Source organism: Cheilinus undulatus, linkage group 19, assembly GCF_018320785.1.
Source record: "Cheilinus undulatus linkage group 19, ASM1832078v1, whole genome shotgun sequence".
NCBI lineage: Eukaryota > Metazoa > Chordata > Actinopteri > Labriformes > Labridae > Cheilinus > Cheilinus undulatus.
The window spans coordinates 4,827,961-4,853,459 of NC_054883.1; the positions used below are offsets into that span (position 1 = coordinate 4,827,961).

General features: G+C 39.0%; 1 protein-coding gene across 4 annotated transcripts in view; it reads left to right on the top strand.

Annotated features, from left to right (window-relative positions):
- The window catches only part of ncoa2 (nuclear receptor coactivator 2), a 112,817-nt gene extending 90,739 nt beyond the window's left edge, over nucleotides 1-22,078 (top strand). For 3 of the 4 annotated variants that reach the window (XM_041813884.1, XM_041813885.1, XM_041813886.1), the window contains 11 exons: nucleotides 1,164-1,362; nucleotides 1,446-1,649; nucleotides 5,510-5,713; nucleotides 6,140-6,269; nucleotides 6,394-6,568; nucleotides 7,746-8,042; nucleotides 10,890-10,967; nucleotides 11,159-11,621; nucleotides 12,404-12,581; nucleotides 13,285-13,489; nucleotides 18,838-22,078. In XM_041813884.1, the coding sequence (XP_041669818.1) occupies nucleotides 1,164-1,362; nucleotides 1,446-1,649; nucleotides 5,510-5,713; nucleotides 6,140-6,269; nucleotides 6,394-6,568; nucleotides 7,746-8,042; nucleotides 10,890-10,967; nucleotides 11,159-11,621; nucleotides 12,404-12,581; nucleotides 13,285-13,489; nucleotides 18,838-18,849 (2,145 nt within the window). In that variant the 3' untranslated portion in view covers nucleotides 18,850-22,078. The remainder of the gene's footprint in view (nucleotides 1-1,163; nucleotides 1,363-1,445; nucleotides 1,650-5,509; nucleotides 5,714-6,139; nucleotides 6,270-6,393; nucleotides 6,569-7,745; nucleotides 8,043-10,889; nucleotides 10,968-11,158; nucleotides 11,622-12,403; nucleotides 12,582-13,284; nucleotides 13,490-18,837) is intronic. The other variant, XM_041813887.1, reaches the window with a different exon arrangement.
- The last annotated feature ends 3,421 nt before the right edge of the window (nucleotides 22,079-25,499 follow it).

The following is a 25,499-nucleotide window of genomic DNA, read 5'->3' on the forward strand; positions in this document are numbered from 1 at the left end:
TTTGCTTTGTTTAACAACATCTAAGAAATACATTTAAATCAATGGAATTTCCAAGGGGGGCTAATAATGTCCTCATGTGTGCATGGTAAAATAAGATAAATAGATGGCTCATTTAATATCCAAACTCAGCTGCCAGCTAGACTAAAAAGTCAAATGTGTTAGATAATTATATAATATTATTATTTTTAACACTGTAATGCTCTAAAACAGACATAAATAAAACCTCTAAGGTTTTCTTCAATAGTTAGTGATTCTTCAGTCCATAGACTGAGTTGTTAAAAAAAAGCTACCCAAAAACTGCACATACTCCAAAGCCCAGCTGCATCTTGGCTGTATTGTAATGATGTTCTGATGAGTTATGCTGCCCTGTCGAAAAAAATGCTACTGTAGCATGAAGCTATAGCAAAGGCTATTAGTATCCGCTATCTAATAATAATACCAGGACAACATAACATGTATTTTTGGAACAAAGGGAGAAATAAGGGGTACTCAATTATTTCAGGGACGGTTATCGCCTATCACATAATTTAAGAATAATTTTAAAACGCCACTACACGCTGTGTTAGCACTGTAAGGAAAATGGGATTCATGTTTTTATGCTCTATGATAAAGATGAATGGCTTCTATGAAACAATGCTCAGAGCTACATAGTGGTACATCTCTGTGGGAAGCACTATTCAATAGAACTGCAGCTGTTTGCAGGGGGATTAAGGTGCATTTAAAACTGTGGGACCAAAGAAAATTCTGAAGTTCCTTAGCACATAGTGTCTTCTGTAGCCACATGCCTTCTCTTAATGGAGATAAAAACCGTCATAAAGATTTAAGGACATTCTTAAATATGGGTTTAAAAACTGTGGACTTGAAAAGCAGACCAGACACAGTTGCAGGTTTGAAAACACCAGTGGGTTGGTAAAGAGGAGGGTGTCAGACAAGCTAAGTCAAAGTGAAGCATGGCCTAGATTTGGCAAAATTGGTTCATTTTTTCCTGAGGTTATTGCTGTATTGTAAACAAGGCCAAGCCTGTTGTTACCGTCTCACAGAAAAAGGCTCATGCTCGTGTTTTTTGCAGGTTTTCCGTCAATAAATGTGTGCAGGTTAGGCAGCGCATGTTTCTAAGTTGCTCATCTGTCTCTTGTTTTTGCATCTTCCTGTGCTGTCTCCAGTCGTCGGAGCTCGATGACATCCTGAACGACCTGCAGAACGCTCAGCCGCAGCTCTTCTGTGAACCCCGGCCTGTTTCGTTGCCCAGTCCCATGGACAAACAGAACATCATCAATGACATCCTGCAAATGTCCGAGAACAATCCCGCCATGGCTGCACAGCAGCAGCACAGGGCCATGGGGACCGGGATGGCCCCAACAAGTAAGTCCCACTGAATAAAAGTACAGAAGCTGCTGTGGAACAAATCTGACATTTTTGCTAAACCCTTTTATTTCTTCTACTAGATTTTGGCAGTGTCCGGCCAGGACAGGGCAGGGGTCTGCCTGTGAGGAGCGTCTCTCTGGACATGAATGTGTCCCCCCAGCAGCCCTCATTACAGTATCCTATAAGAGCCACCAGCCCGTACACTCTTATGCAGCAGCAACAGCAGCAAGGCATGGTGGGAAATCACGGCATGATGGCTAACCAGGCTGGTATGGTTAACACAGGTGGGCTAGCTCGTGGTTTATCATTTTTTTGTGTGATTTTTGAATGGTAAAGACATACTTGGTTATAAAAACATAAAGAACATTTTATATTTTCCTTTTTTTTTACTATGCCAGCCAATAAATTCAAAACCCAAATTGAAGAAGGTGGCACCTCTAAAGCATTAAGCACACTTTAAACACAGCAAATGCACTATAAAAACAAAACAAGACACAATAGAGAGAGATTTTAAGAGGGCACAGAACACAATTACCACATATTGTGATGTAAGACAGTCCTAAACAATGTGCTATTGTTTGTTTCCAACAATTACACAGAAGTGTTCAGAACAGGCAAAGTGCAGCACTTACTCCATGACATAAAAGTCACATAAAAAAAATCTACTTCCCCTCAAACCCTCATCAGCTAAACATCTGAAGTGATGGAGGCCAGAACTGTGTTTATACAGATAGGCAACCAAGCTTTTTTATGGCAGGTAGCCAAACCAAACAGTTTGTTTTTAATAACATGCAATAAAATCAATAACTGAGTTATAATTAAGAAGACATAATGGGAAAATAAAATATAAAAACCACAGCATTCTGTACAGATTATCCTCATAGAATTAGACCAGGAAAAGGCATCTTTGGTATCTTTGGTCAGTGCTGAATTGTTACAAATTGTCTGATATTTTCAATTTAACTATTATTTTGATTTGATTTGATTTGACCTTTATTCATCTCAAACATAAAAAGTCAACAGAAATACAACAATTCATTGCTCAATGAAAATCATATCACTTGTCATACCAAACAAAAGGACAAAAAAAGAGCTCCAGTAATGTTTGAGAAGGGACAGGTGGAAGCACAAATGCATATTTGAACCTGCCCCATGCGAGTGAGTACAAAAATAACTAAACATAGTATATACATAAATACATATGCATAAATACCTACCATATTATTACCTTTCAATAGATTTTAATAATACCTGAGTAAATGCATATATACCTCCACACAGCAGTGTAGGCCTATACATACCTACCCTATTCATTTTGAGAGATTTTGATTTATGATTGCTAATAATTAAATGAAAGGAAAATATGCTGCTGTCATTTATTATAAAGCATTTATCTTTCTAAACTCAGGTGTAAATAGAAATTGATTTAATAAGATAAATAATTAAATCATTTTCCTGTTGCTTTTTCGATGCAGTGATTATGATAGTTGCTTGTTTTTTTTAATACATTTTACCTGCATTTTTTTTTATAAATGCCCCTAGTTATGCATGTAAAAACATACAGAAACAATTGCTCAGTCCTTATTTCTTTGAAAGAACTTAACATAAAAAAAAAACATCAAACAAGTTAAAAGAAGAATGTTTCTGTTTTATGTTTCATGTTTTCTACCAAGTTTATAAAAAATTGATATTAGAAATTGACGGCATGTGGCCCCGGGCCGCCAGTTGCCCACCTGACTTAGACAAAGAGTTTAAATAGATAAAAGCAGCAGGAAAAACTGAAGTCTGTCATGCATTCAAAAAGCGCATTAGGTTACGTTCACACTGCAGGCCCTAATGCTCACTTCTGATCTTTTCTCAGATCTGTTTTTTTTTGGTTGCCTGTTCACACTGCAGTCAACTCCCAAAAGATCAGATACGCATCTGATTTAGAACCACATACGAAAGTGGCCTGAATCTGATTCAAAAATGTCAGATTCAGGGTGGCTTGCGCTGTTCACACTGTCAGAAAAAAATCAGATACGAGTCACATGTGAGCAAAAAAATCAGATTCAGGTCACTTTGAACTGCAGTGAGAACATAGCCTTAGTAGCCTTTTGTTTACTTGTACTTTGTTGAATTTTAAGGTTTTCTTAAGTTCCCGACATTTTAGCTAGCACCAGTAACAGAGTAAGAAGCAGAGATCTGTTGAGGCAAAATAAGGAGTTCTGAGCCAACCTAGCAGTTGATTTGGACAACTGATGTACCATCAGTGATGGTGCAAGTACTTTACAAGAGAATAGGTTCTCCGGTCAGGGTCTTTCTGTGCGGAGTTTGTATGTTCTCCCCGTGCATGCATGGGTTCTCTCCGGGTACTCCGTCTTCCTCCCACCACCAAACACATTGCTCATTAATTGGTGACTTTTAATGGGCTATAGGTGTGAATGTGAGCATGCCTGGTTGCCTTGTCTCTATATCACAGGTGTCAAACCTAAGGCCCAGGAGCCAAATCCAGCCTGCAAAATTATCTAATATATCTGTTATAACTGGCTCAACATCCTTGATGATTTAAGATATCCTTGTTAAGTCATAAAATCTGAAAAAGTAAGGAGTTAAAATATTTACATAAGAAGTCAGGAATGTGGGAAAATAAATTAATTTGTGTTTTAATCTCATATTTTCAATTTTGCATCTCACAATTAGGACTCAAACTTAGGATTTTGACTTTTTATTTCATACTTTGAGCATTTTAACTCATAATTTTGACTTCTCATATAATATTTGGGCTTTAGGATTCAAAATTCTACATTTTTAAGTCATATTTGACCTTTTAACCAATTATTTTATATTTTATCTCATATTTTCAACTTCAAACTTTGACTTCATAATCCCATAGTTTGACCTTTTAGACTCAAAATTTATCATTTTAATCATATTTTGACTTTTAATTTCATGATTATAAATTTTATTTCATATTTTGACATTTTAAACTCATGATTTTGTCTTTCTTTCTAATATATTTGCCTTTAAAAAACATAATTTCTCAATGTCATGTTTTGACCTCTTTAAACTAACAAATTTACTTTTCTCAGATTGTGAGCCTTTAAACTTATCTTTTTAACTTTTTAAATGTCAAATTCATATATCAGTGTAAAGTTTTTTTCATATTTTATTGGTGGTGATATGAGGTGGACAGTTTATGGTTAAAAAGGTGACCCTGTTAGGCCCTTAGGTTAGACCTGAATCCAGAATCCGGCCCCTGCTGTGATTGAGTTCGACACCCCTGCTCTATATGAGGCGATTGACTGGCGACCAGTCCAGGGTGTTCCCCACCTCTCGCCCAGTGACAGCTGTCATAGGCTTTTCACCTTCACTGATTTGATAATAGTATTTTATACACAGTGCTTACTGCTATAATTGATTGTCATTTTCAGTTCAATGGAAAACTAAGTTTTTAACATGCTTTCTTTTAAAACAACAATGAAAAAATTAATAAAATCAACGATTGACACAAGCGATACAATCAAGTTTGACAGGAAAAAAAAAATCACATCAAGAGTTGAAAACAAATGTGATATTCAGTGATTAAAAACTATTGTAAAGAATAAAAGTAAGAGATTGAAAGATGTTTAGTCTAAGAGCCTATATATATAAGTTTGTTATCAGAAGATAATAAAAATAAAAATCAGATTTATCAGCCTAATATCTCAGTTGTTTACAGCACAGCAGCAGTGAGAGAATGCTGAATCCCGAGCCTGAACTTTGGAAAAAAAACATCCTAAAATGATGCGTCTTTTTAGCAGTTTCACACTTTCAAACCCAGTAAAACAAATGTTGTCCTTTTGTGATTTTAACACTTGCTTCTGATTCTCAAATTCATGTGGAAAACCTTTTTGACTCTCTCTGTGACTCTCTGAGCCTGTGACATATCATGTCATGGCATGGTGACTCACTTCCTGTGACAGGAAATATTTAGTCACACACTTGGGCACAAAGTTTCTCTCTCTGTCACTCCCACATCTTACAATTCCTCCAACATCCCCCTGCACAACAAAGATGGTTTTCACCCTTTATTCTCCTGTTGCATTATGGGTACTGATGTGACAAACTGGGGGCATTTCTCACACTTTCCTTCTTTTCACCATACCCCTGTTTGCTCCTGCAGGACTGATGGCTCCAGGGGGTCCCAGACCAGGCATGCAGCAGCAGGAGGGCTGGGGAGGTTCACCCTCTGCTCCTCCTCTGGGACCGTCTGGCCCTGGCCAGCAGGGCGCCATGCAGGGCAGGATGGGACTCAATGGGGCACCCTTGAGGCCCAACAGCCAGCCAGGACCACGGCAGATGCTTCAGCCCCCAATGATTGCAAACGGTGAGAGTGAGGTGCCCCCACATTATAAGGAAGCTGCCAGATTGTTCTGTCACATAAAGCCCGTATCCCTTTAAGAACACATCAGGCTCTGAAGCTGAAAACAGAAATCTGATTAAATAGTTCAGCGTTCTAGCTTCACTTTTCCACCACAGTTCTTGTAATATTTGTAGGGCCGGGGAAATGTTAAGGCGTAAATGAGTCGACCTCATCTCACCTATATATTATTCAGTGTTAAAGGTTGCCATCTAGTGGCTGGCTGAGGAATAGCAGAACAAATATTGTAATGACTTAACCCAGGACTTTTTGTCCTGTTTTTTAGGTTTGAGAAAAATAAATATTTCTAATGTAGATATAGAGTTTTCTTTTCCTCATTGTAGCTGTAATTGCAGTCTTGCTGGTTCTAATTTGCTCCTTTTCTGTGTTTAGCCCAACCTGATATGGAAATTGGCATGGCTGGCCACCATTTCTCCCAACAACAAGCTCCTCCTAACCAGACGGCACCCTGGCCGGACAGCATGATGCCCATCGATCAGACAGCTTTTGTAAACCAGAATAGGTAAATCACTCAGCATTAACAGTGCAGAAACATGCCCTTTGTGGTGTGTAGGTTTGTTTTTGCTTATACTGGACAAAATGTTCTTGTTGAGAAACTATGTTTATTATCTTCCCTCTCTCCTCAGACCGGTGCACACAGCCCCTCAGGATGATTTGCTGTGCAGTACGGGGCTTAGCTCAGGCGAAGACAGCGCTGTAGATGAGGGTGCTCTGATGTCCCAGTTGTACACTGCACTAAAAGACTTTGACGGCCTTGAGGCGATTGATCGAGCTCTGGGGATCCCCGCTCTGGTGGAACAAGTGAGATCCATCTGTCCTAGATGACATTATCACAGTTGAATATTAGCATTTTAAGCTCCTGTGAGGAGCTTACCATAGGTTTTAGGTTTTAAAATGATGCTCCAAAAGTGATTCTGCCTAACGCAGCATGTTTGTTTGTATTAGTAGCTTTTCAATTGAGGGGAAGAGTTCATTTAGAAGCATCCTCTGTTTACATTTTCTTTCCAAAAATTCAAAGTGTGTGATATATTTGACTAACAAAAGCAGGGTAGATTTTTTGGCCTGACATGTACACTGCATTCCAAATAATTATGCAATTGATATTCTCTGATTTTCCCAAATAATCGATGGAAGGATAGTCAGTATAATTTTTAAGGCATCAACCGTTAGAACATAATTCAAATTTTGTTGAAATTTTATTATGAGTTAGAGTTTCAAAACATTTTATAGGTTGTAAATGACTGAAAATGGTCATTTGTTGGCTTTACAGCATTAGGAGTTCATATTTTCTGAAATCAAAGCTATTTCAATCAAAAACATCGTAACAGGCCAAGTTCCATTTTAACATAGGAGCCCTTCTTTGATATCACCTTCACATTTCTTGCATCCATTGAACTTGTGAGTTTTTGGAGAGTTTCTGCTTGAATTTCTTTGCAGGATGTCAGAATATCCTCCCAGAGCTGCTGTTTTGATGTGAACTGCCTCCCACCCTCATAGATCTTTAGCTTGAGGATGCTCCAAAGGTTCTCAGTAGGGTTGAGGTCAGGGGAGGATGGGGGCCACACCATGAGTTTCTCTCCTTTTATGCCCATAGCAGCCAATGACACAGAAGGATTCTTTGCAGCATTAGATGGAGCATTGTCATGCATGAAGAGAATTTTGCTACGGAAGGCACGGTTCTTCTTTTTGCACCATGGAAGAAAGTGGTCAGTCAGAAACTCTAGATACTTTGCCTAGGTCATTTTAACACCTTCAGGAACCCTACCAGCTTTCAACATTCAACGAAAAAAAATTGAATGTTTATGACACTAAAATCCAATTTGCATTATAATTTGGAACATGGTGTAGAAGACAAAATCAGTCAGGAGAAAGGAGGCTCTTTTCTGTTCACACAGGGCACCATAATCAACACAACCTGAAGTTTCCTGGAAGGATTTTGAAAGACTTTTTGATCTCTTTCTGTCACTGCCTGTTTCAGAGCCAAACACTGGAGCCAGATCAGTTCCCCCAGGATCCCTCCATGATGTTAGACCAAAAGCCCCCCATGTACACGCAGCAGTTTGGTCCCCCACCCTCCCACATGGCCCAGAGGGGCTATCCCGGTGCACCTATGCAGGAGCAAGGTTTCCACCCTATGTCGGGTCAGATGGGTCCTAGGCCCGGGTACCCCATGATCAGGATGCAGGCCCGACCCGGACTCAGGCCCGCTGGGGTGGGCCCCAACCAGCCTAACACACTACGGCTGCAGCTGCAGCACCGGCTCCAGTCTCAGCAGGTACACAGGGAACCAGACTGTTTTTTGATTGATTCTTTATAACATAACTTCACTGTTTGATTAGCAGCTGAGTGATTGGACACTCACAGGAGTTGTGTGATTCTCCTTGAGGTTGACATTTTAGCAGATCTCTGCACACTTTACAAATTAGACATCCAAGTCATCTGCCATCTGCTGGTGTTTTGTGGTATTGACTTGATAAAAGTTTATAAAGCTGGACAGCTGCTGGGATTGTCTCCAGCCCTATCCTGAATAGAACCAGCTGTGTCGATAATAAATGGATGAAGTGAAGTTGCACTAAAGTTTTGATAAGAAAAATTAAACCCTGCACTTAGTGTTCTGATATTTCTATCTTGCACATATTTTTGTAAAGCTGTTTTCACAAAAAAAAAAAAATCCAAAGCTGTCCCTTGAATTTTGTCTACATGTTTACCTGACAGCGTGTTAGAGGGGGTTTCAGGAGGCAAGGCATGAAGTGGAAAAGATGCAGCAAAAATCCTAAATGGCATCCAGAAAACACTGTCTGACAATATAATGATATTTTGAAATATCAGTGGTACGTTATTAGACGTATTCACAGCGTCAACCTAAGAGTTTTGTGCATGTGTGAAAGTCCCAATAGCTGCTCTTAAAGAGGAAACTAGCTGTTGTATTTTCTAATTAATTACTTGAGGGGGATGGAGATCCAAACCTGTACACAACCACTTGGGGTCTGTTTTGGGGGGAATTTCTGTTTGTTTGTTTGTTTGTTTGTTTGTTTGTTTTATACTTTTTATTTTGTCAGCTTTTTCATTTATAAAGACGTAGGTGGAACACCAATGCACATCAACAAAAATAAAAGAACAGACAGTGGAGCATGCTTGAGATGGAATAATCATACAGTCCTTCATGAGTCCATCGAAGTTCAAAGTCAGAGATAGCACTCCCGTCTTCTGCAGCAAATTGACTCCATTTAAACCACCTATTAGTGAAATGTGCTTCTCTAAACCTCAGTGAAAAGGTTATTTTCTCCATTTTGTATATTTCAGACACAATTTCCATCCATTCCTTGAGGTTTGGGGGCTCAGGTTTATACCACCTTCTTGAAATTGATTTTTTTACAAGCCACAAGCAGTATCTTACGCAAATACCAGTCCTTTTAGAAACATTTTCTGTAAACAAACCAAAATTCAGTAGTTTCACATCATGTGGTATTGCATACCCTAAAATCTTTACCAGAGTTGCTACAATTTTTACCCAGAATAACTGAATTTTTGGAGGGGGGTATTTCTTAAACCCTGAGAATCAATAACATTTTATCTTATAGATAAGGAGTATCAATAAGGTTGCATTAAAAATTAAAAAAGCTCAATCTCTGTATTTGAATGTGAACAACATTAATATTTGTGGGAGCAGGGAATATTTATATGTATATCAGTTTAATGTGATATAATAAAGGCAAGTTAATAAAAATGTATTATTCCATAGCTTTATGCTGCTGGATATTCTCCACAGACCCTGTGTTGCACATATGAGGACCTTCATTTTGGCTCTCTCACACCAATAATTTCTGGATTTTTATAGATAAGTCCACTGAAGTTTAAGTAATTGCTCAGAACTTTGGAATAATTTCTGTGTGGATATTTGGGGGGATTTGATTAGAATTAAGTATTTTCATGGAAATTTAGGGGATGTGTTTGAATATGTTTCAACATTAGAAGATTTTAGGAAGTTGCTTTGAATTTTTGGGGGACATTTTCATGAGAATTTGGGAAATTCATTTGTGATTTTTGGTAAATGGCTCAGAAAAGTTGGGGATAGGGGTTGTCCTTTCAGATTTTCTGGGATCATGGTAATTTCAGTGAATGTCTTTGGATGTTTCTGTTATTTGAATGCTTTTTTTAAATTTTTTTTTTTTTTTTTTTTTCAGAATTTAGTAAGAAATTTTAAGGGTGAATTTGCTTGAACATTTTCAGGGACTTGAGTGGCATTTTCAGGGACGTTTTTATTCTAATGTTTAGGCTTTATGATAAAGTTTCACTGAAATATCTGAGGACTATGTAAAGAAATTTTGGGTTACGTTTTATGGGATGCTTTTAAAATATTTATAAGAATTTTAGGTAATTTTTTTGGAAAACTTAGGGAATTTCTTTCAATTTTGGAAAGGAAAATTTTCAAGGAATTCTTGATGGGCTGATGTTTTGACTTATCACTTATTCCCATCAAGTTCAAGAAACTAAAAATGCTTTCCAGACAAAAGCTCAGGTCTCAGAGGATATAAGAAGATAAATTGCAACATTCTCGTTTTCCCTGAATAATCTCCTAGAAAAGTCCATCTTAAAATAACAGATTTTGCATTCCTTTCACATCATGAATACTGATCTATGCATGCACATATTGTGTAAAAACCAGCTATACTTTGCAGGAGCATGTTTAAATCTGTTAGCTTTGTGAGTTTCACATCCTCTGCTTTGCCAGAAAGCTTTTTTATTATTATTTTTATTATTTTCCATCAAGAAGATACATATTTGGTTTCTGTAGAAATTGTAGATTACATTTTAATAGCCCACCTGCAGCACACAAGCCCATTAATAAAAGTTTAACATGTTTTTATCGTATCTCTGCACATCTATTGTTTCTGGAAGAGGACTGAACCAAGTGTTGTAGATGTAAAAAGGGCTATTTACGTTGTTTCTAGGCTAACCGTTCATTTAGAAGGATTAATTTTAATTGTGTATTTGTAAAATACAGTCAATGTGAAATATCCTATATTTATTTGTTGTGATAAATCAAAAGCTGAAGAATCATATCAAAATATTTTATGTGCAAGTGTATTTTGTCTAAACCTCTTGTTTCTTTTCTCACTAGAACCGTCAGCCAATGATGACTCAGATGAGTAGTGTGTCAAATGTGAACCTACCTCTTCGAGCCAGTGCTCCAAACCAGGTAGGTCACCTCAGCTGTCACATGATCCGTCTGCACAGACTTGTTATGACTTAAGGGAGTGTTTGTTTAACTGCTGACTGATATTTAAGGCTTAAGTTTCAGACGCACATTTATGTTTAAATAATGACTGTCTCTGACGCTTTTTTGTTTTTCGTCCTTTCTCACACATTTCTTCTCTCCTTGGCTCCCAGGGGAACATAAACGCTCAGATGTTGGCACAGCGACAGCGAGAGCTGCTGAGTAATCACCTGCGACAACGGCAGCAGCAGGCACAGCAGGTCCAGCAGCAGCGCAGCATGGCCATGAGAGCCCAGGGCCTCAACCTGCCTCCAAACATGGCCGCCGGAGGCATGAGTAACCCCCGGATCCCCCAGGCCAACCCCCAGCAGTTCCCCTACCCGCCCAGCTACGGTACCAGTACAGGCCTGGCCTCGCCACCTCCCTCCACCAGCCCCTTCTCCTCCCCTCTCTCCCCCAGCCTGCCCTCTCTTCCCCCCAACCCCCAGCTCCACCTGCATGGCACCTCCTCCTCTTCCTCCACCTCCTCCTCCTCCTCACAGATGATGATGGGAAACTCAAACATGATGGGCGGACAGTACGGGGCCGTACTCAGCCCCCAATTGCAGCACAGTGCCTTTCAGTTTCCCAACTCAGGTACCGCTCCCACACCCCCCTCCAGCCTCACACACACTCCACCCTACAGCCTGTGTGTGCGCGCACCATTGTGTCTGTGTTGATGTGACTCTAGTTGCACAGCATTACATGCTTTCAGTAGCTGCATTAATCAGCTGCCAGTGAATGATCCAAATCCTGCTGCAGAATTTACCTTTAAGTTCTGTAACAAATGAGCTGTTGTCATCATGTAATCCCTGTTCTTTACATTGTCAAAATGGTTTCCTAGCTATACACTGTTTCTCCACTAGAGGGCACCAGCAGCTTAATAATCAAAGCTTAGCCCAGGAGACTCCTGACTCTGAAGTGTGAGCAGGCAGATCAACAATCAGAGCTCCACCTGTCAGTCTAACAGCGCTGCTTGTAATCTGAGCATAATCTGTTAATCTAGTGTAATACTCATGTGTATAATGACATGTTTGATTTATCCCTCACTCCATAAGCTGAGTCTGTCCTGTGGGTTCGTAAAGAGCTATTTCTACCTCTAGATTTTCCTTTTTTCTTTCCTAATCTCCTAACTCCCTTTCTTCCTACTTCCTCGCTTGTTCACAGCATGTGAAAAAATAAACTGCCTGTCAGTAATCCTGAATGCATACTGCATTTGTCATGCTAATCACCATGCTTGCTCAGTAGCTCATTCTCTGCTCAAGTGTTACTGACATGTTGCATGATTGTATAAAAACACATGGACTAAAAATATGTACTCCTCCAATAAGTTCCTGCACGTCCTCTCTGGTTGACCTGTCTCCATGCTTCCATCACAGGTATGAGCCAACAAGCAGACGGCGGGTTTGGAGGTCCCGGCACGCCGCAGAGCCCCATGCTTTCTCCCCGCATGGCCCACACGCAGTCCCCCATGATGCAGCAGGGCCAAGGAAACACCGCTTTCCAGGGCTCACCTGATATGAATGGCTGGCCACAAGGCAACATGGGAGGAAACAGGTAGAGATCTAGGGTTTGAAAATCTCTGTCTATTATCTATAAATGTAGAAGATTTTTTTCGGAATCAGAGAAGAAATAAGTACTGTAAAACCTCTGGATTTGCTTTAAAATAATAGCTGTCTCTCTACATTAGACAGTTTTTTTCTGCAGAATGGAGTGCTCAGAAAACCTGCTTAAAGCTAAAAGCAAACTTGACAAAACTGAATTAAAATCAGTGAATATAGTATTTATATCAATATAAACCAATGCTATCAATTTAATTTATTGTATCTGATGCCCCTGCATGATCAGCAACATGATAGACTGTATCTTAATGTTTATTTTAAATGCCTATTATTGCTGTTTCACTCAAATTTCATTCTGCTTTGCACAACCCAACCAAACATGCTGCTTTGTCCACAGGGATGTATAATCAGTCAAAAGAGAGTTACTGGGGAGCAGTTAGCATGTGTGCAGACAGCCCAGTCCAAGTCTGGCCTGTCGCTCCCCCCACTCTCTCATCCCTCTTTTCCAACTCTATTCCCTCTCTAAATAAAGGCAGAAAAAGCCCCAAAATGTATGTAAAAAGTTACTCTGTACTGTATTAAAGCTGACCATAGATCAAACAGATTTCTAACCAAGCATGTACCTGACTCAACTGACTCTTTAACTATAGAAATGTTGATTCTCATCCACCTGATCAGCTTTCCTGCTCTCCCCACAGTATGTTCTCACAGCAGCAAGCGTCACCGCAGTTCACCCAGCAGAACAACAGCAACATGTACAACGGCAATGGCATGAACCTCAACAATGTCTCCATGGCCGCCAACATGGCTACCAGCAGCATGGGCCAAATGGGTGGGCAGATGAGTGTCACGTCCATGGCCTCAGGGCCCTCACCTGGCTTGCCCTCCATGGGACAGGAACAGGTAAATACCAGGCGAAAACAAACGCATGTAGGTCTAAACAGCATTAGAATCTGTGTTTCTCATGGAATGACACTGTGCCTAGGTGTTAAGCCTGTGCTCAAAAAATCAATATGGCAATATATAGTCATGTGCACCTTGCTGATGCATGTATCAATACAGGTTTTACAGAATCACTACAGCTGTAAATGTAGTTACGGCAGCTAAACATATCACCCAGGTGCAGTTAACAACTACGCCAGCAGATGGCAGCAGTCCTTTGAACTACATGATGCAGCGCATGCCTCACTCAACCAAAACAAGTTAGAAATGTACTCACACGGGGGAACATGGATCATTTCTTAATCTACTGCCAGCAAGACTAAAAGCCAAGATAAATGAGTGTTTCTGATTTCTGCAAATACCAGAAAGTTAGGAGTTGGATATCAGCGGAGGTGGAAAAAGTAACAGACTATTATATGCAAGTAAAAGTACAGTTACTCTGGTTAAAATGTACTTGAGCAGAAGTAAAAGTACTGGTCTATAAATCTGCTCAAGTTCAAGTAAAAAGTCTGTCATTTATAAATGTATTTAGAGTCAAAGTGTGATCACCCCTGTTAAGTTTGTTGATGATTGACATAATCACTGTAGGGTTATAAAGAATCAAAATAGATGGCACGCATCAAAAAATATGGAAAAAAGGTTTTCCACATTTGGGCCGTATTCACAGCCTATGGTGAAACTCACCGTTTGCACGACTTAAGATTTCCATCTTCTCTAAAATAAGCACAAAAAAATTGGAGAAAATCTGATTAAGTCTGTAGGTGGAGATCCTTCAGATGTGACAAGAGTAATGCCGCCAAAAACAGCTGAAATATGAACTTTAACTGTTTGTAGTGCGTCTCCTGTACATATTAGAGGACGGTGACTTTTTTTATTTTGTCTGGACCTGCACAATTCCACTAAAACACAGAAATTTCCCCTTGGGAACATTTTCCAAAAGGTTTTTGGGACTTTTTAAGCAACGCCAAGCCCCCAAATCAAGCCACAAAGTGCGGGAAAAATAATATCTAAGAATGTCCACCGATACAATAGGATCCTCTCTCTGAGGTCAGTGCTCAGGCCCTAAATATGGATCTTCAACCGGGTTGTTTATTATAAGGTCTGACCTAACCTAAAGTACAATGCAACAGCTGTTTTGGGAAGTAATATGGAATCATTCCCTCGCTGTGTGCATGTACTGACCGCCATGTTTGTGAAAGCCAAACAACTATTTTTTTTTTTTGTGTTGCTGCCAGAAATCTTGGACCTCCTTGTTGGGGCTATCAGTGTTTTTTTTTTTTGTTTTGTTTTGTTTTGTTTTTTTACTCAGTACTCGATGCTTTTTAAAATATAATCGAGTGCAATACTTCAACCGAAATATACTTAAGTAAAATTAGTGATTTTAAATACTCCTCAAAAAAGTACAAGTACACAAAAAGCTACTTAATTAGTTATTTGAGTAAATATCAGTAGTTACTTTCCACCCTTGGATATGAGTCATTTAAGCTGCACAAAATAAAGGTGAAACACTGCAGCAACACCAATCTTCTTCCTCGCTTGTCGGTACTGCACAGAAACAGTGATGGTGTTTGAGCAGATGCAGAGCAAAAAGTCATTCTTACAAATGCAGGTGGGCTTGAAACCATGATATATGAAAATAATGAAAAACATCAGCTAACTGGTGATGTCTCAACAGTCTCCTTAAGTTACAAGTGGGTACAACATATTCATGAAGCAGCTGCAGAAATGTTAAAACAGCAGCATAAGAAGCCTCAGTTTCAACATGAGATGTCACATAAGACATTTATTTGAGGGACATACTAGCAGACTCTCTTTACTTTTACACAGCGATTTTATGAGTGTATTTTAAAAATGGTTGAAATATACTGGCAGCCCATCCAAATATCATTTGTAGCTCTATCTCAAAACGAGAGAATATGGTAGAAAAGTTTCTTACTGTTATTTAGTTCAAAAAGTGAGAAACTTTATGAGATGCTAGATTTTAGTGGACATAAAGTTAAATAAATTTAAGCTTTTTCGATGATTGCAGCGTACAGCTCATGGAAATATCAGAACAGCTGATGAGACGGATTTTAAAAAGGATTTGTAACAGAGAACCATCAACCTTCTGAGACGTAGTCTTTTATTCACTCAATACTTGAGCAAAGATTCTCCACCGGGTTCAGATCAGGCTAGCTGGCTAGCCAACCAAGTACAGTCATACCATGGTCAACATCTCCGCGTAGACAGATGCATTAAAGTTTTGACTTAACTTACAGAAAAAAAAACCTTTCCCACATTTTTAAATGGACCAGAGAGTGCGGTGGTTAATATCTTCATAAATGAGCTCTCTGTAGGAAGTCAGACACTCTGTCAGAGTTGAAACCAGTGTAAAACTGTAAGGGGTCTGACCTCACAGCAGTCAGGGGACCAAGAAAACTAAAAGGTTCATCTTTCTCTCTCCACACGCCGAGCTGCTTATCTTGTGTTTGTGTTATCGTAAGACCCTAAGTGTTTGGGTACACTTATTGAACAGGCGCGCTGGTGAATAATTTACTCAGCAGTTTACGTAAGTCCTCGAGCCGGAGTTCTGATGCTTCACTTGAACTTAGAGGACAGTGATGTAATTAGCAGTGGGCACTTTAGAGCCAGACTATATAGATGTTACTGTATGGTGTGCAAAGGCTGGACCATCTGGATTTAGGACAAAGAAAACTTTATCCATCTCACTAACACACTCAGCTCACATAAACCAGTCAAGGATAACAAGTCAGACTTTTAGCACTCCCATTTCTGGTGATCATTGAGTGATAAGTGAGTTAATCCTTCTTCCTTTGTCTCTCTGGTATTGTTAGCTCAGTATGTAGATGGCACTGTAGATGTCTGTGATGCTTTTAAGCCCAATAAAGGTCCATGAATATTTAACCAAGGAGCTGCTGTTTGATTGTCTGCACTTCAGACTGTTGTAACACACCAGTATATCTGTCACTTGATTTATCCTTCTTCCAGGATTACAGAAATATATTGGCACTTAGATAATTTCAATTATTTACCGTTTGGCCATTAGTGCAGGCTTTTGTGAGTTACCGGCTTGTTTTAAACCGCTGTGGTGTGCTCTGGGATGGTTTCTAATTGTTTAAAGTCTTTTGCACGTGTGGCTGATTTACTTCAGAGAAGTTGTGCAAGTTCACAAACACGTCAGCTGCTGGGTGAAGTTTTTGATACCGCGATTCTTTAAAGGGCCACATCTTAAAGCAGTACAATCCTGGTTATTTTATGTGCTAGTATCAAAAAAATCAGAATTTGAAAAATAATTGGTGTCACATCATAAACCAAAAAAGAGAGAAGAGAATTCCTTAAATTACATAAAGACACTCACTAGATTTAGTTTTTTTAAAATTTTGCACTGATTATCCAGTTTTAGGTGAATAGGACTTCCATTTTTGTTGCCATTGTATCAGAACAGGAGTACATGTCTTTGATTTTTACCAGAATCATATTAAAGCTTTAGATCTTTTTCCAATTATTTTCTTAATTTGTTGTATTAAAAAGGACCTTATTTAAAAAACAAATGAAGATCTGCTGCCATATTTTTTACTAGAAGAGAGAGAAGTCTATCGTTATTGCACCAATACATTTCAATCTTTTGGTACTGGAATGTTCCCAAGATACTAATGCAAATATACAGTTTAGACCACGGGTTCTCTAATTTTTGGGGGCCAGGGTATGGAAGCCCATTTCTGCCACTTAAAAAAGAAGTGTGGAAGTGAGGCAATTTAAAAAAAAAGAATTCTAAGTCAAGCCAAGTCAAGTCAAAGTTTTATATAGCACGTTTAAAAACAACCTTGGTTGACCAAAGTGCTGTACAGGCTTTGACAAAACAGTAAAAGCATAAATGACTCACAAAAAAAACAAACACATAAAACACATAATGATCTAGCAATATCAATATCAAAGAGAAAGCATGTCAAAATGTCAAGTCCAACTTGTATTAAAAGCCAGCGCAAATAGGTGAGTTTTCAGCAAAGATTTAAAGTTATCTATAGACTGAGTACTTCTAATGTTCAGAGGTAAACTGTTCCACAGTCTAGGAGCAGCCCCAGCAAACATCCTGTCACCTCTGGTTTTAAGACTGCACCTAGGGACGGATATCATGGTGCCAATCCATGCGATGCTTTAAAGACAATCAACAACATTTTAAACTCAATCCTGAAACTAAGAGGAAGCCAGTGGAGAGAACTCCACAAGTCATAATTGTGAGAGACAAAGTCAAAGTTATGAGATGAAATGTCAAAATTTTGAAATAAAAAGTCAAAGGTTTAAGATAATAAGGCAGAATTTTGAGATAAAAAAAAACAAAATTTGAGATAAAAGTCAAAATTAGCAGATAAAAAGTAATAATAATGAGATAAAGGTCAAACTTTTGAGATAAAAAGTCAAAATTTTGAGATAAAAAGTCATAATTATGAGATTTAAGGTGGAATTTTCAGATAAAAAAAGTCAAAATTATGAGATAGAAAGTCAAAATAAGAGATAAAAAGTCACAATTGTGAGATTTAAGGTGGAATTTTCACATATAAAGTCAAAATTATGAGATTAGTCATAATTATGAGATTAATAAGTCATAATTATAAGATAAAAAAAATCGAAATTATGAGATTTAAGGTCGAAATTTTCAGATAAAAAAAGTCAAAATTATGAGATAGAAAGTCAAAATAAGAGATAAAAAGTCACAATTGTGAGATAAGGGACAGAATTCTGCGATAAAAAGTCACAATTATGAGATTAAAGTTGAAATTTTGAGATAAATAGTCAAAATTTTGAGATAAAGTCATAATTATGAGAAAAAAGTCAAAATTCTGTGATAAAAAGTCCTAATTATGAGATTAAAGTCAAAATTTTGAGATAATGGCATAATTATGAGTGCTTATCTCCTAATTCTTGTCGCATAATTTTGACGTTTTATCTCATAATTATGACATATTCCATATTAAGGACCCTTTACAGGGCAATAAGTTTTCCAAGGACCCCCCCATAACCCTCACATATGTTAACTGCCATTTGTACTCCTAGATGCTGTAATTTAAACTCTTCAACCTAAGTACAAGATTTAAACACCTCTCTTAAAGACCCATATTTAGTTTTGTCTGGTTATTAGTAAAACCACAAATGGCACAACAGCTACCAGAGCTCAGACATTCACCCATGATCATATGTACGGTGACACCCCCAGGAATAAGGTGGATAAGGGTTACCAACATGAATGCAACCCGGATTTCCTCATCAGTGCTTCAGTGCGGTGACTAATCAAGTGTTTGTTTCCTCTGCAGAAATACTGTTGACCCTCATGGAGCTCTTAACCTGAACCTCAGTGATTGGCTGGTCCAAGAAGCACGTCGGCCCTTTAAAAATTGTAAAAACATGTAACCATCCGACGACCCCTTGAACCAGCCAGGCCGTGCCCGGACCCTCAAAGTCACCCCCTGCCCCTCCCCCCAGCTCTGAGTTTGCCGCCTTAGCAGGGCGTCTTCGGCGGCAACCCCGGAGGAGTACGGCCCTGAAGTGACACAGGAGCGTAAAGATGGCTGCGGGAGGGGGGCGGAGGATTGTGGATCTCTGTCCAACATGCCTAACCCTCCTGGAGGAGAGCCTTGTGATGAGCCAGTCTGTCCGCCTGTCCAGCTGCATTCACCGTAGTGTGACTTACTGTAGGCCTCCTCGTCCGGGAGCGGGGGGGGGGGCACTGACCTAAAGGGGGCAGCAGTGGGTGGGATCCCTTTGTTCTGATGAATGTATTCCTCTCAGTGGACAGCGGCCATTTACAATCTCATCTCAAAAGAAAATGACGTACACTGATTTTTTTTTCTTTTTCACTCATTTGTGACATTTCCACATAGTTCCACAATGGCAGCAAAGACTCCAAGTTGTGTTCAAATCTACGGACAGAGCTCAAACACTTAGCCGGTTTTGCCTTTTTGCTGTTCTTTATTTTATTCTTTTAGTTGTTTATTTTTTTCTGTGAGAATTAAGATGTAGAATGAAGATATGGTTGAAAAATGATCTTGAAAAACACTGCAGAAGAATGGTTTGAGTGGAATGGAGATTTGTATGATTAGACTAATTTAGTCGAGAGGTTTATATAGTGTATTAAATTAAGTTTTATTTTTCTGTATAGATTCATTTTAATTATTGTAGATGGTTCTTTATCTTAGTAGCAACAAGAAAAAAATATTTCTGAAAGTGTGGAAGAGGCACTTTTTATAATTTTAACAGTAATGGTTGTATTCTTTCTGAGAAGATTCTTCTTTTAACCAGAATTATGGATTATTCTTTGGTCCTGGCGTTTCAGAAGAAGATGTCAAAATCATATATGGTTTAAAAATTAAATACAGAGATTGTACATACCGAGAGAAAAACAGTTTCTTTCCTATTTATTTTATTCCTTAGGGTTTGGTTCCCCTCCCTGTCTGTTCACAACTGCCTCTTGAAGCAGAGCAGGTTTTTTTTGTTTTGTTTTGTTTTATTTTGGGTGGTGGAGTGGGAGCCTTCACGTTCTGGTACGATGCAGACATGGATGTGGGTGGGAGGTAGGGACAGGTTTGTAAGGGGGTGTGCTGTGTATACAGTGTACAGATTATCGCTTGCTTCTCTGCCTTTAGCATAGAAAGTCACAAAAAAGTCTAAAAAAATTAAAAATACTACTTCAACACAGCCATACAGTTACTCAAAAAAAATAACAGAAGTGTGCTTTCTATGTTGTCTGGAGTGAAAACTGCTTCATACAAGCTGCTAGGTGCAAACTGTTCTGGTGTGATGTAAACAAGCAATAACAATTACTTGAGAATCACTTGTTTTTTTTTTTTTTTTTGGTTTTGTTTTTTTTTCTGTTTTTGTAATTTTTGTACAGTTTCCTGAATTAAAATGGACACATTTTCGCTCCACATTTGGATGCAGTATTAAACACAGTTTTTTATTGCAGTTTGTACCAAGAAAGTCCACACAGCGTTCCTGTTTTTGATTATGCAGCCACTCTTCTATCGCAGAGGTCAGAGTTAAGACTGCACGGCTCACCAGACCTGCTCTGACAGACACTTAGCCATATTTTATGACCTCAGGCAGTATAAAGTGTTCACTGATGACGTGCTATTCTTGTGCCCCAGTCAGGGTTTGGTTTGACCTTCACAAGATCTAAAGCAAGTCATCTTCTCTAACCTCAAAAATACATGACAAAACTTTTTATATTGACTATTTTAACCCAGGACGAACTCGGAGCAAGCCAAATAATCCTCACTTTTCAATTGGATTTCTGAATTCCTCTAGCTTTTATTTTCTTAGTGAGAAAAACCTGTTGGTAAGCATGTTTGAGGCCCGCGTTAATACAAAATGATGTCACTTATCAGGGTCAAATGTAGATGTTGCAGCATAAAGAGGAAGAGAATCATTCTGAATGTATTGTCATTTAAGGCCTAAGGATGTGACTGATGGTGTGTATTGTCAACATGTTGACAACGTGGTGTTGTGCAATCGCACCATGCTCCTCAGCATTTAGGTAGGATGCTGCTTCTGTTGTATTTTTTTTATCATCACATGACATTTGAAGCTGTAGCACGTGAACTTTGGGACAAAGGAAGTCTGCATTCATGTTTGGTTCAGCCATCATCACAGAAGCCCTGCAGGATTTTGTTCTTCACTGTAGGCCTACAGGAGATCACATTTTTTAATAAATGCTGTTTTGATTGTATCATACAGTCGTGCAGATCAAGCCTTTTTGAGCCATTTTAAAGAATGATTCACAGCCCTTTGCAAAATTTCCAAAGATTGTCAACGTTTTAAAAAGATTTAAAGCCATGTGGTAGCAATGCATTTTTTAGCATTTATAATGAGGACAGGAGCAAATAAATGATTTTGCCCCGTACAAATATCCAGGCTTTTGGACCCACTTAAACAAAATATTTTTTTCCTCTGTAACTTATGGTTTTGAAGAACTTTAAATGCCCTTTTGTATTGTCTGCCAATTTCTTAGAGCTAAGATGCAACCTTGAAATGCTACGAACCCTAGCATAATGCCTTAGATTTCGTCCGTTCTTGTTCTTGTACATTACACCGCTGTCTGTATAAATTTGTATAATGACTTGTGTACAATATTGAATGGGTGCATCATTGTTCAACTTTTTCGCAGTTGCTGGAGACTCTCTGTTCCTCATCGTTGCTCTCTGTTCTGTGTTGGGTTGAAGACTCTGTTATTTCACCCCCCTCCCTCCCCTTTCTTTCCTCTCACTGTTTGTATGGAAAAGATGATACATAGGGATATTGAAGCAATATGTAAAATACTATATGGACTTTCTGAAGAAAGCTTACTGTTGTGTTTTTCCCCCAGATATTTTTTTCTGCATTGTTGTTCACAGGAATCACACTGTATACCCGCATCCATCTTTGTATCCCCAGTGTGTGTGAGCGTTTTATGCAAAATTAGATATACAAGAGAAGTTAAAACCACAGTTATGCAAGTTGTGAACTAATATGGCTTCGCTGATGCTATTTGCCTTGTAAATAAAGAATTCTGTTATTGCAGTATTTAATGGAGTGAGTTTTTCCATGGGAAGAGGAGGAGTTTTGAGCTTTAAGAAAGGCCATGAAAGCCCTATTTTCACCAGGTGTCATGGTTGATTGCATTTAATTAAGGTGCAGTGTGTGATATTTAGCCTGGTAGCATTTAGTGTAACAAACTCAGCAAAAATGAAGCATAATGTTGATAAGTAGGCCAACCTAATCTGGTGTTTAAATATATTAAAACATTTTCTTATTAACTTAGAATAAGCTTTTTATTTATACAACGGAAGTCGACCATCTTGGATTTCTGCATCTTGCATTTTTCTTGAGGAGCAACTAGGGATGTTCTGATAACATTTCTCCTTTCTGATACCAAGGTGCTGGGTATCGACTGATACAGAGCACTGATCCGACACCAGTGTGAACCTTCTGGACTGACTGCAGACTACCAAATAATTTTAGACCTATATTTGACTCAGAACATGGCTCAACAAATAGAATTATAATTTACAGCATTTCTGTGACCCTAAAGTTGTTTTACTGCTGATTATTAAGTTTTAATGCTAAATATTGAAATAACAATAATACAGGGGGCTGTATCACAGACTGGCTCTATCTCTCTATATGTTATGCTCTATCTGGGCAGCATGACATGATTACAGAACAGCCTGCAACTGGCTGACAGACCCTCACAAAGAGTACACAATGTGGCGGTTAGCATTCAAGCTAGCGGTAATAAACTATTGTAATTTGGTTAAAATGGATAAAAAAGACGTTCAATATCAGGTTTACTGGTGTGGATTTAATTATTAACGTCCCCAAAAGTCACACGAGTTCCAGACTCGCTGAAAATGCTGCCGCAAGGGATTCAAAGGCATCAATAGCGTCATTGGGCGCAACGGCTAGCTTTAAGAGGAAAAACAAGTAAGAGGCAGCGATTTATGGTTCAAAGGTTATTTAACTTTTGATAAACTGTGTCACTTCTTGGTGTGTACGACAGCGCCAGTCTGGGAGGCATTTTAACGATCACATTCAAGAAAAACTGTCACACATCCACCATTCTTTGCTGCTGCAGTGGATCCTTCGCTTCTTCTTTGTTGCTCTAAAAACAGTAGTTTGTGCATGCAGTGCTTTCCGGCAGTGAAGAAGTTTATAGCGCTAACAGTTAGCATGGCTAAATGAGGTAAAATATAAAGCTAAATCAAACATTATCAGATCGGTGTATAAACTTGTGTACTCACCGATACCAATGCCTGCATTTTAAGCAGTATCGGATTTATTTACGATACTGGTATTGGAATCAGAACAACCCTAGCAGCAACCTCCAGTCCTGAAAAATGAAGCCAACATGGAAGCGCAAAAAACTGCAATACCGTGAGTGTCCACTTGAGGCTGGCTGCAGGAACACCAGAAGTCCTGTACACAACTCACGTTAAAAAGCAGTTTTTTACACAAGAAATAAACTGGTTTACAGCCTGGCTTAAAAAAACACACACACACACACACAAACATGTCTTATTAGCTAATGTCTTCATGTGCTCCCACTGTAAGGGGGTGGTTTTTTTTTTGTTTTTGTTTGTTTTCTTTTACCACAACCATATCGACTACATTTAGGAAAAACCTCACTGCAGACTGATTGGCACATCTCATTTGATTGACAGGATAGCTTGACAGGCAGAAGCACCCTTTCTGTCATCCAGAATGCTCGTTAGTTGACAGGAAGTGGAGCTTAATGGGCGGGCCATTAGGTTGATCCAAAGTTTGCTTGAGTCGGTGATTTCAATATGGAGGTCACGACGGATTGGCTTCAAAAGCTGTTTGAGTCCGCCTATTGTAAGCAGGCAGCTGACGTCACACAGGCTTTTTCCATTTCTTTCTACACTCTGGTGTTTCTACAGTACCACTGAAGTGAACAAATAACAGAAACTTTTTTTATTATTTTACTGATGTCACAGTTACCGTCAAAAGTGGCATTGCAATCTGGATTCTGATTTTTGATGTTACTAATATTCTCCAATTTAACATACTGCACCTTTGAGCCATGCAGAATTTCCCTGCAGCCACAGTATTGTGACAAAATCCACCACTGCTCTTCAATGTCTCATTTCACTTAAAAAAAATCCTCCAACAGCTCAGTGGACAAGTCAAAAGTCATCTGCACCTGGTGTTCTCAAACATTTACCTTTTTACTGATCCCTTATTTCCTTTTCAATCTTTGAAAAGTTCTAGTTCCTGTGGTTAGGTTGATGTCAAAATCTTCAATCTACCTGTTAAAGCAGGCCTGTGTCTAAACAGAAAATGCACTACCCTTAGTTTAAAACAGTAGAAAAAATCAAACTGAGAAAAATTAAAGCAAAAAGTGGAATTTTACGGAGTGATTAACAGGATGAAGATAATCGGGAAAGCAGAAAAATGTTCTAATCTTTTGGCAGCCTTAATTCTAATGCTGATTGTGAATGTATTAAAACTAGAAAACTAAAATATCCCATTGACATGAGTATTCAGACCCTTTGCAAAAAAACTTGAATTCTAGCTCAGAATCCTCCCATTTCTTACAGTCTTTGCTGAGATGTTTCTACACATTGACTTGTAAATTAAATTCATTGGACATGATTTGGAAAGGCGTACACCTCTCTATAGAAAGCCTCAAAGCTGACAGTACATATCAGAGCAGAAAGCAAGCCATGAGGTCAAAGGATCGGCCTGCAGAACTCATCAGCCTCCCAGACCGGCAGGGCTCCTTGTCAGTTCTGGTTTCCAAACCTAGTTTTGATCCAGCCAGCACGTTCAAACCAGAAAAAAACGGGTTCATGACCTGAAAAGTTGGTTCTCAGCTGGAACTAAAAAATAATTGGTCTTTCCTTGCAAAACCGTGACATCATCAGTGGGCGCGTCATATTCTTGGTTGTGAAGACGAGTGGAAAAAGGAGAAAAAGATGTCTGCTGAGAATGTTTGGTTGTGATCTGGGCCCTGACAGAATTCCAGGTGAAGCTGGAGAGTAGTGCAAGGAAAAGCAAGTTACATGCTGAACTTGCAGAAGAGATGATGAAGGCTGGGTTCACCTGAACGCCAGACCAAATAAGTAATAAGCTCAAGAAACTGAAGAAGGAATACCAGGACAGCAAGAAAGACTTGGTCAAAAGTGCAGCTGGACGTCGTGATACATGTCCATCACGTCCTCCCACTTTGGTTCTCCTTAAACTGCTGTGAGCGTGGGCTGGTTCACCAGAAAGCACCAGGGTTCTGAGACTCCAGAGCCAGAACCATGTCTGTCTGAAAGCACTAACAGAGACAGGACTGAAGCAAGGCATGGATCTGGCCTGCTCTGAATTTTCAAATAACTTCGGGTGTTTTTCTTTCAACGAGGCTTTCATCTAGTCATGCTGCCATAGGCCAGATCAGTGGAGGACTGCCGTGACAGTTGTCTTCCAACTCCACACA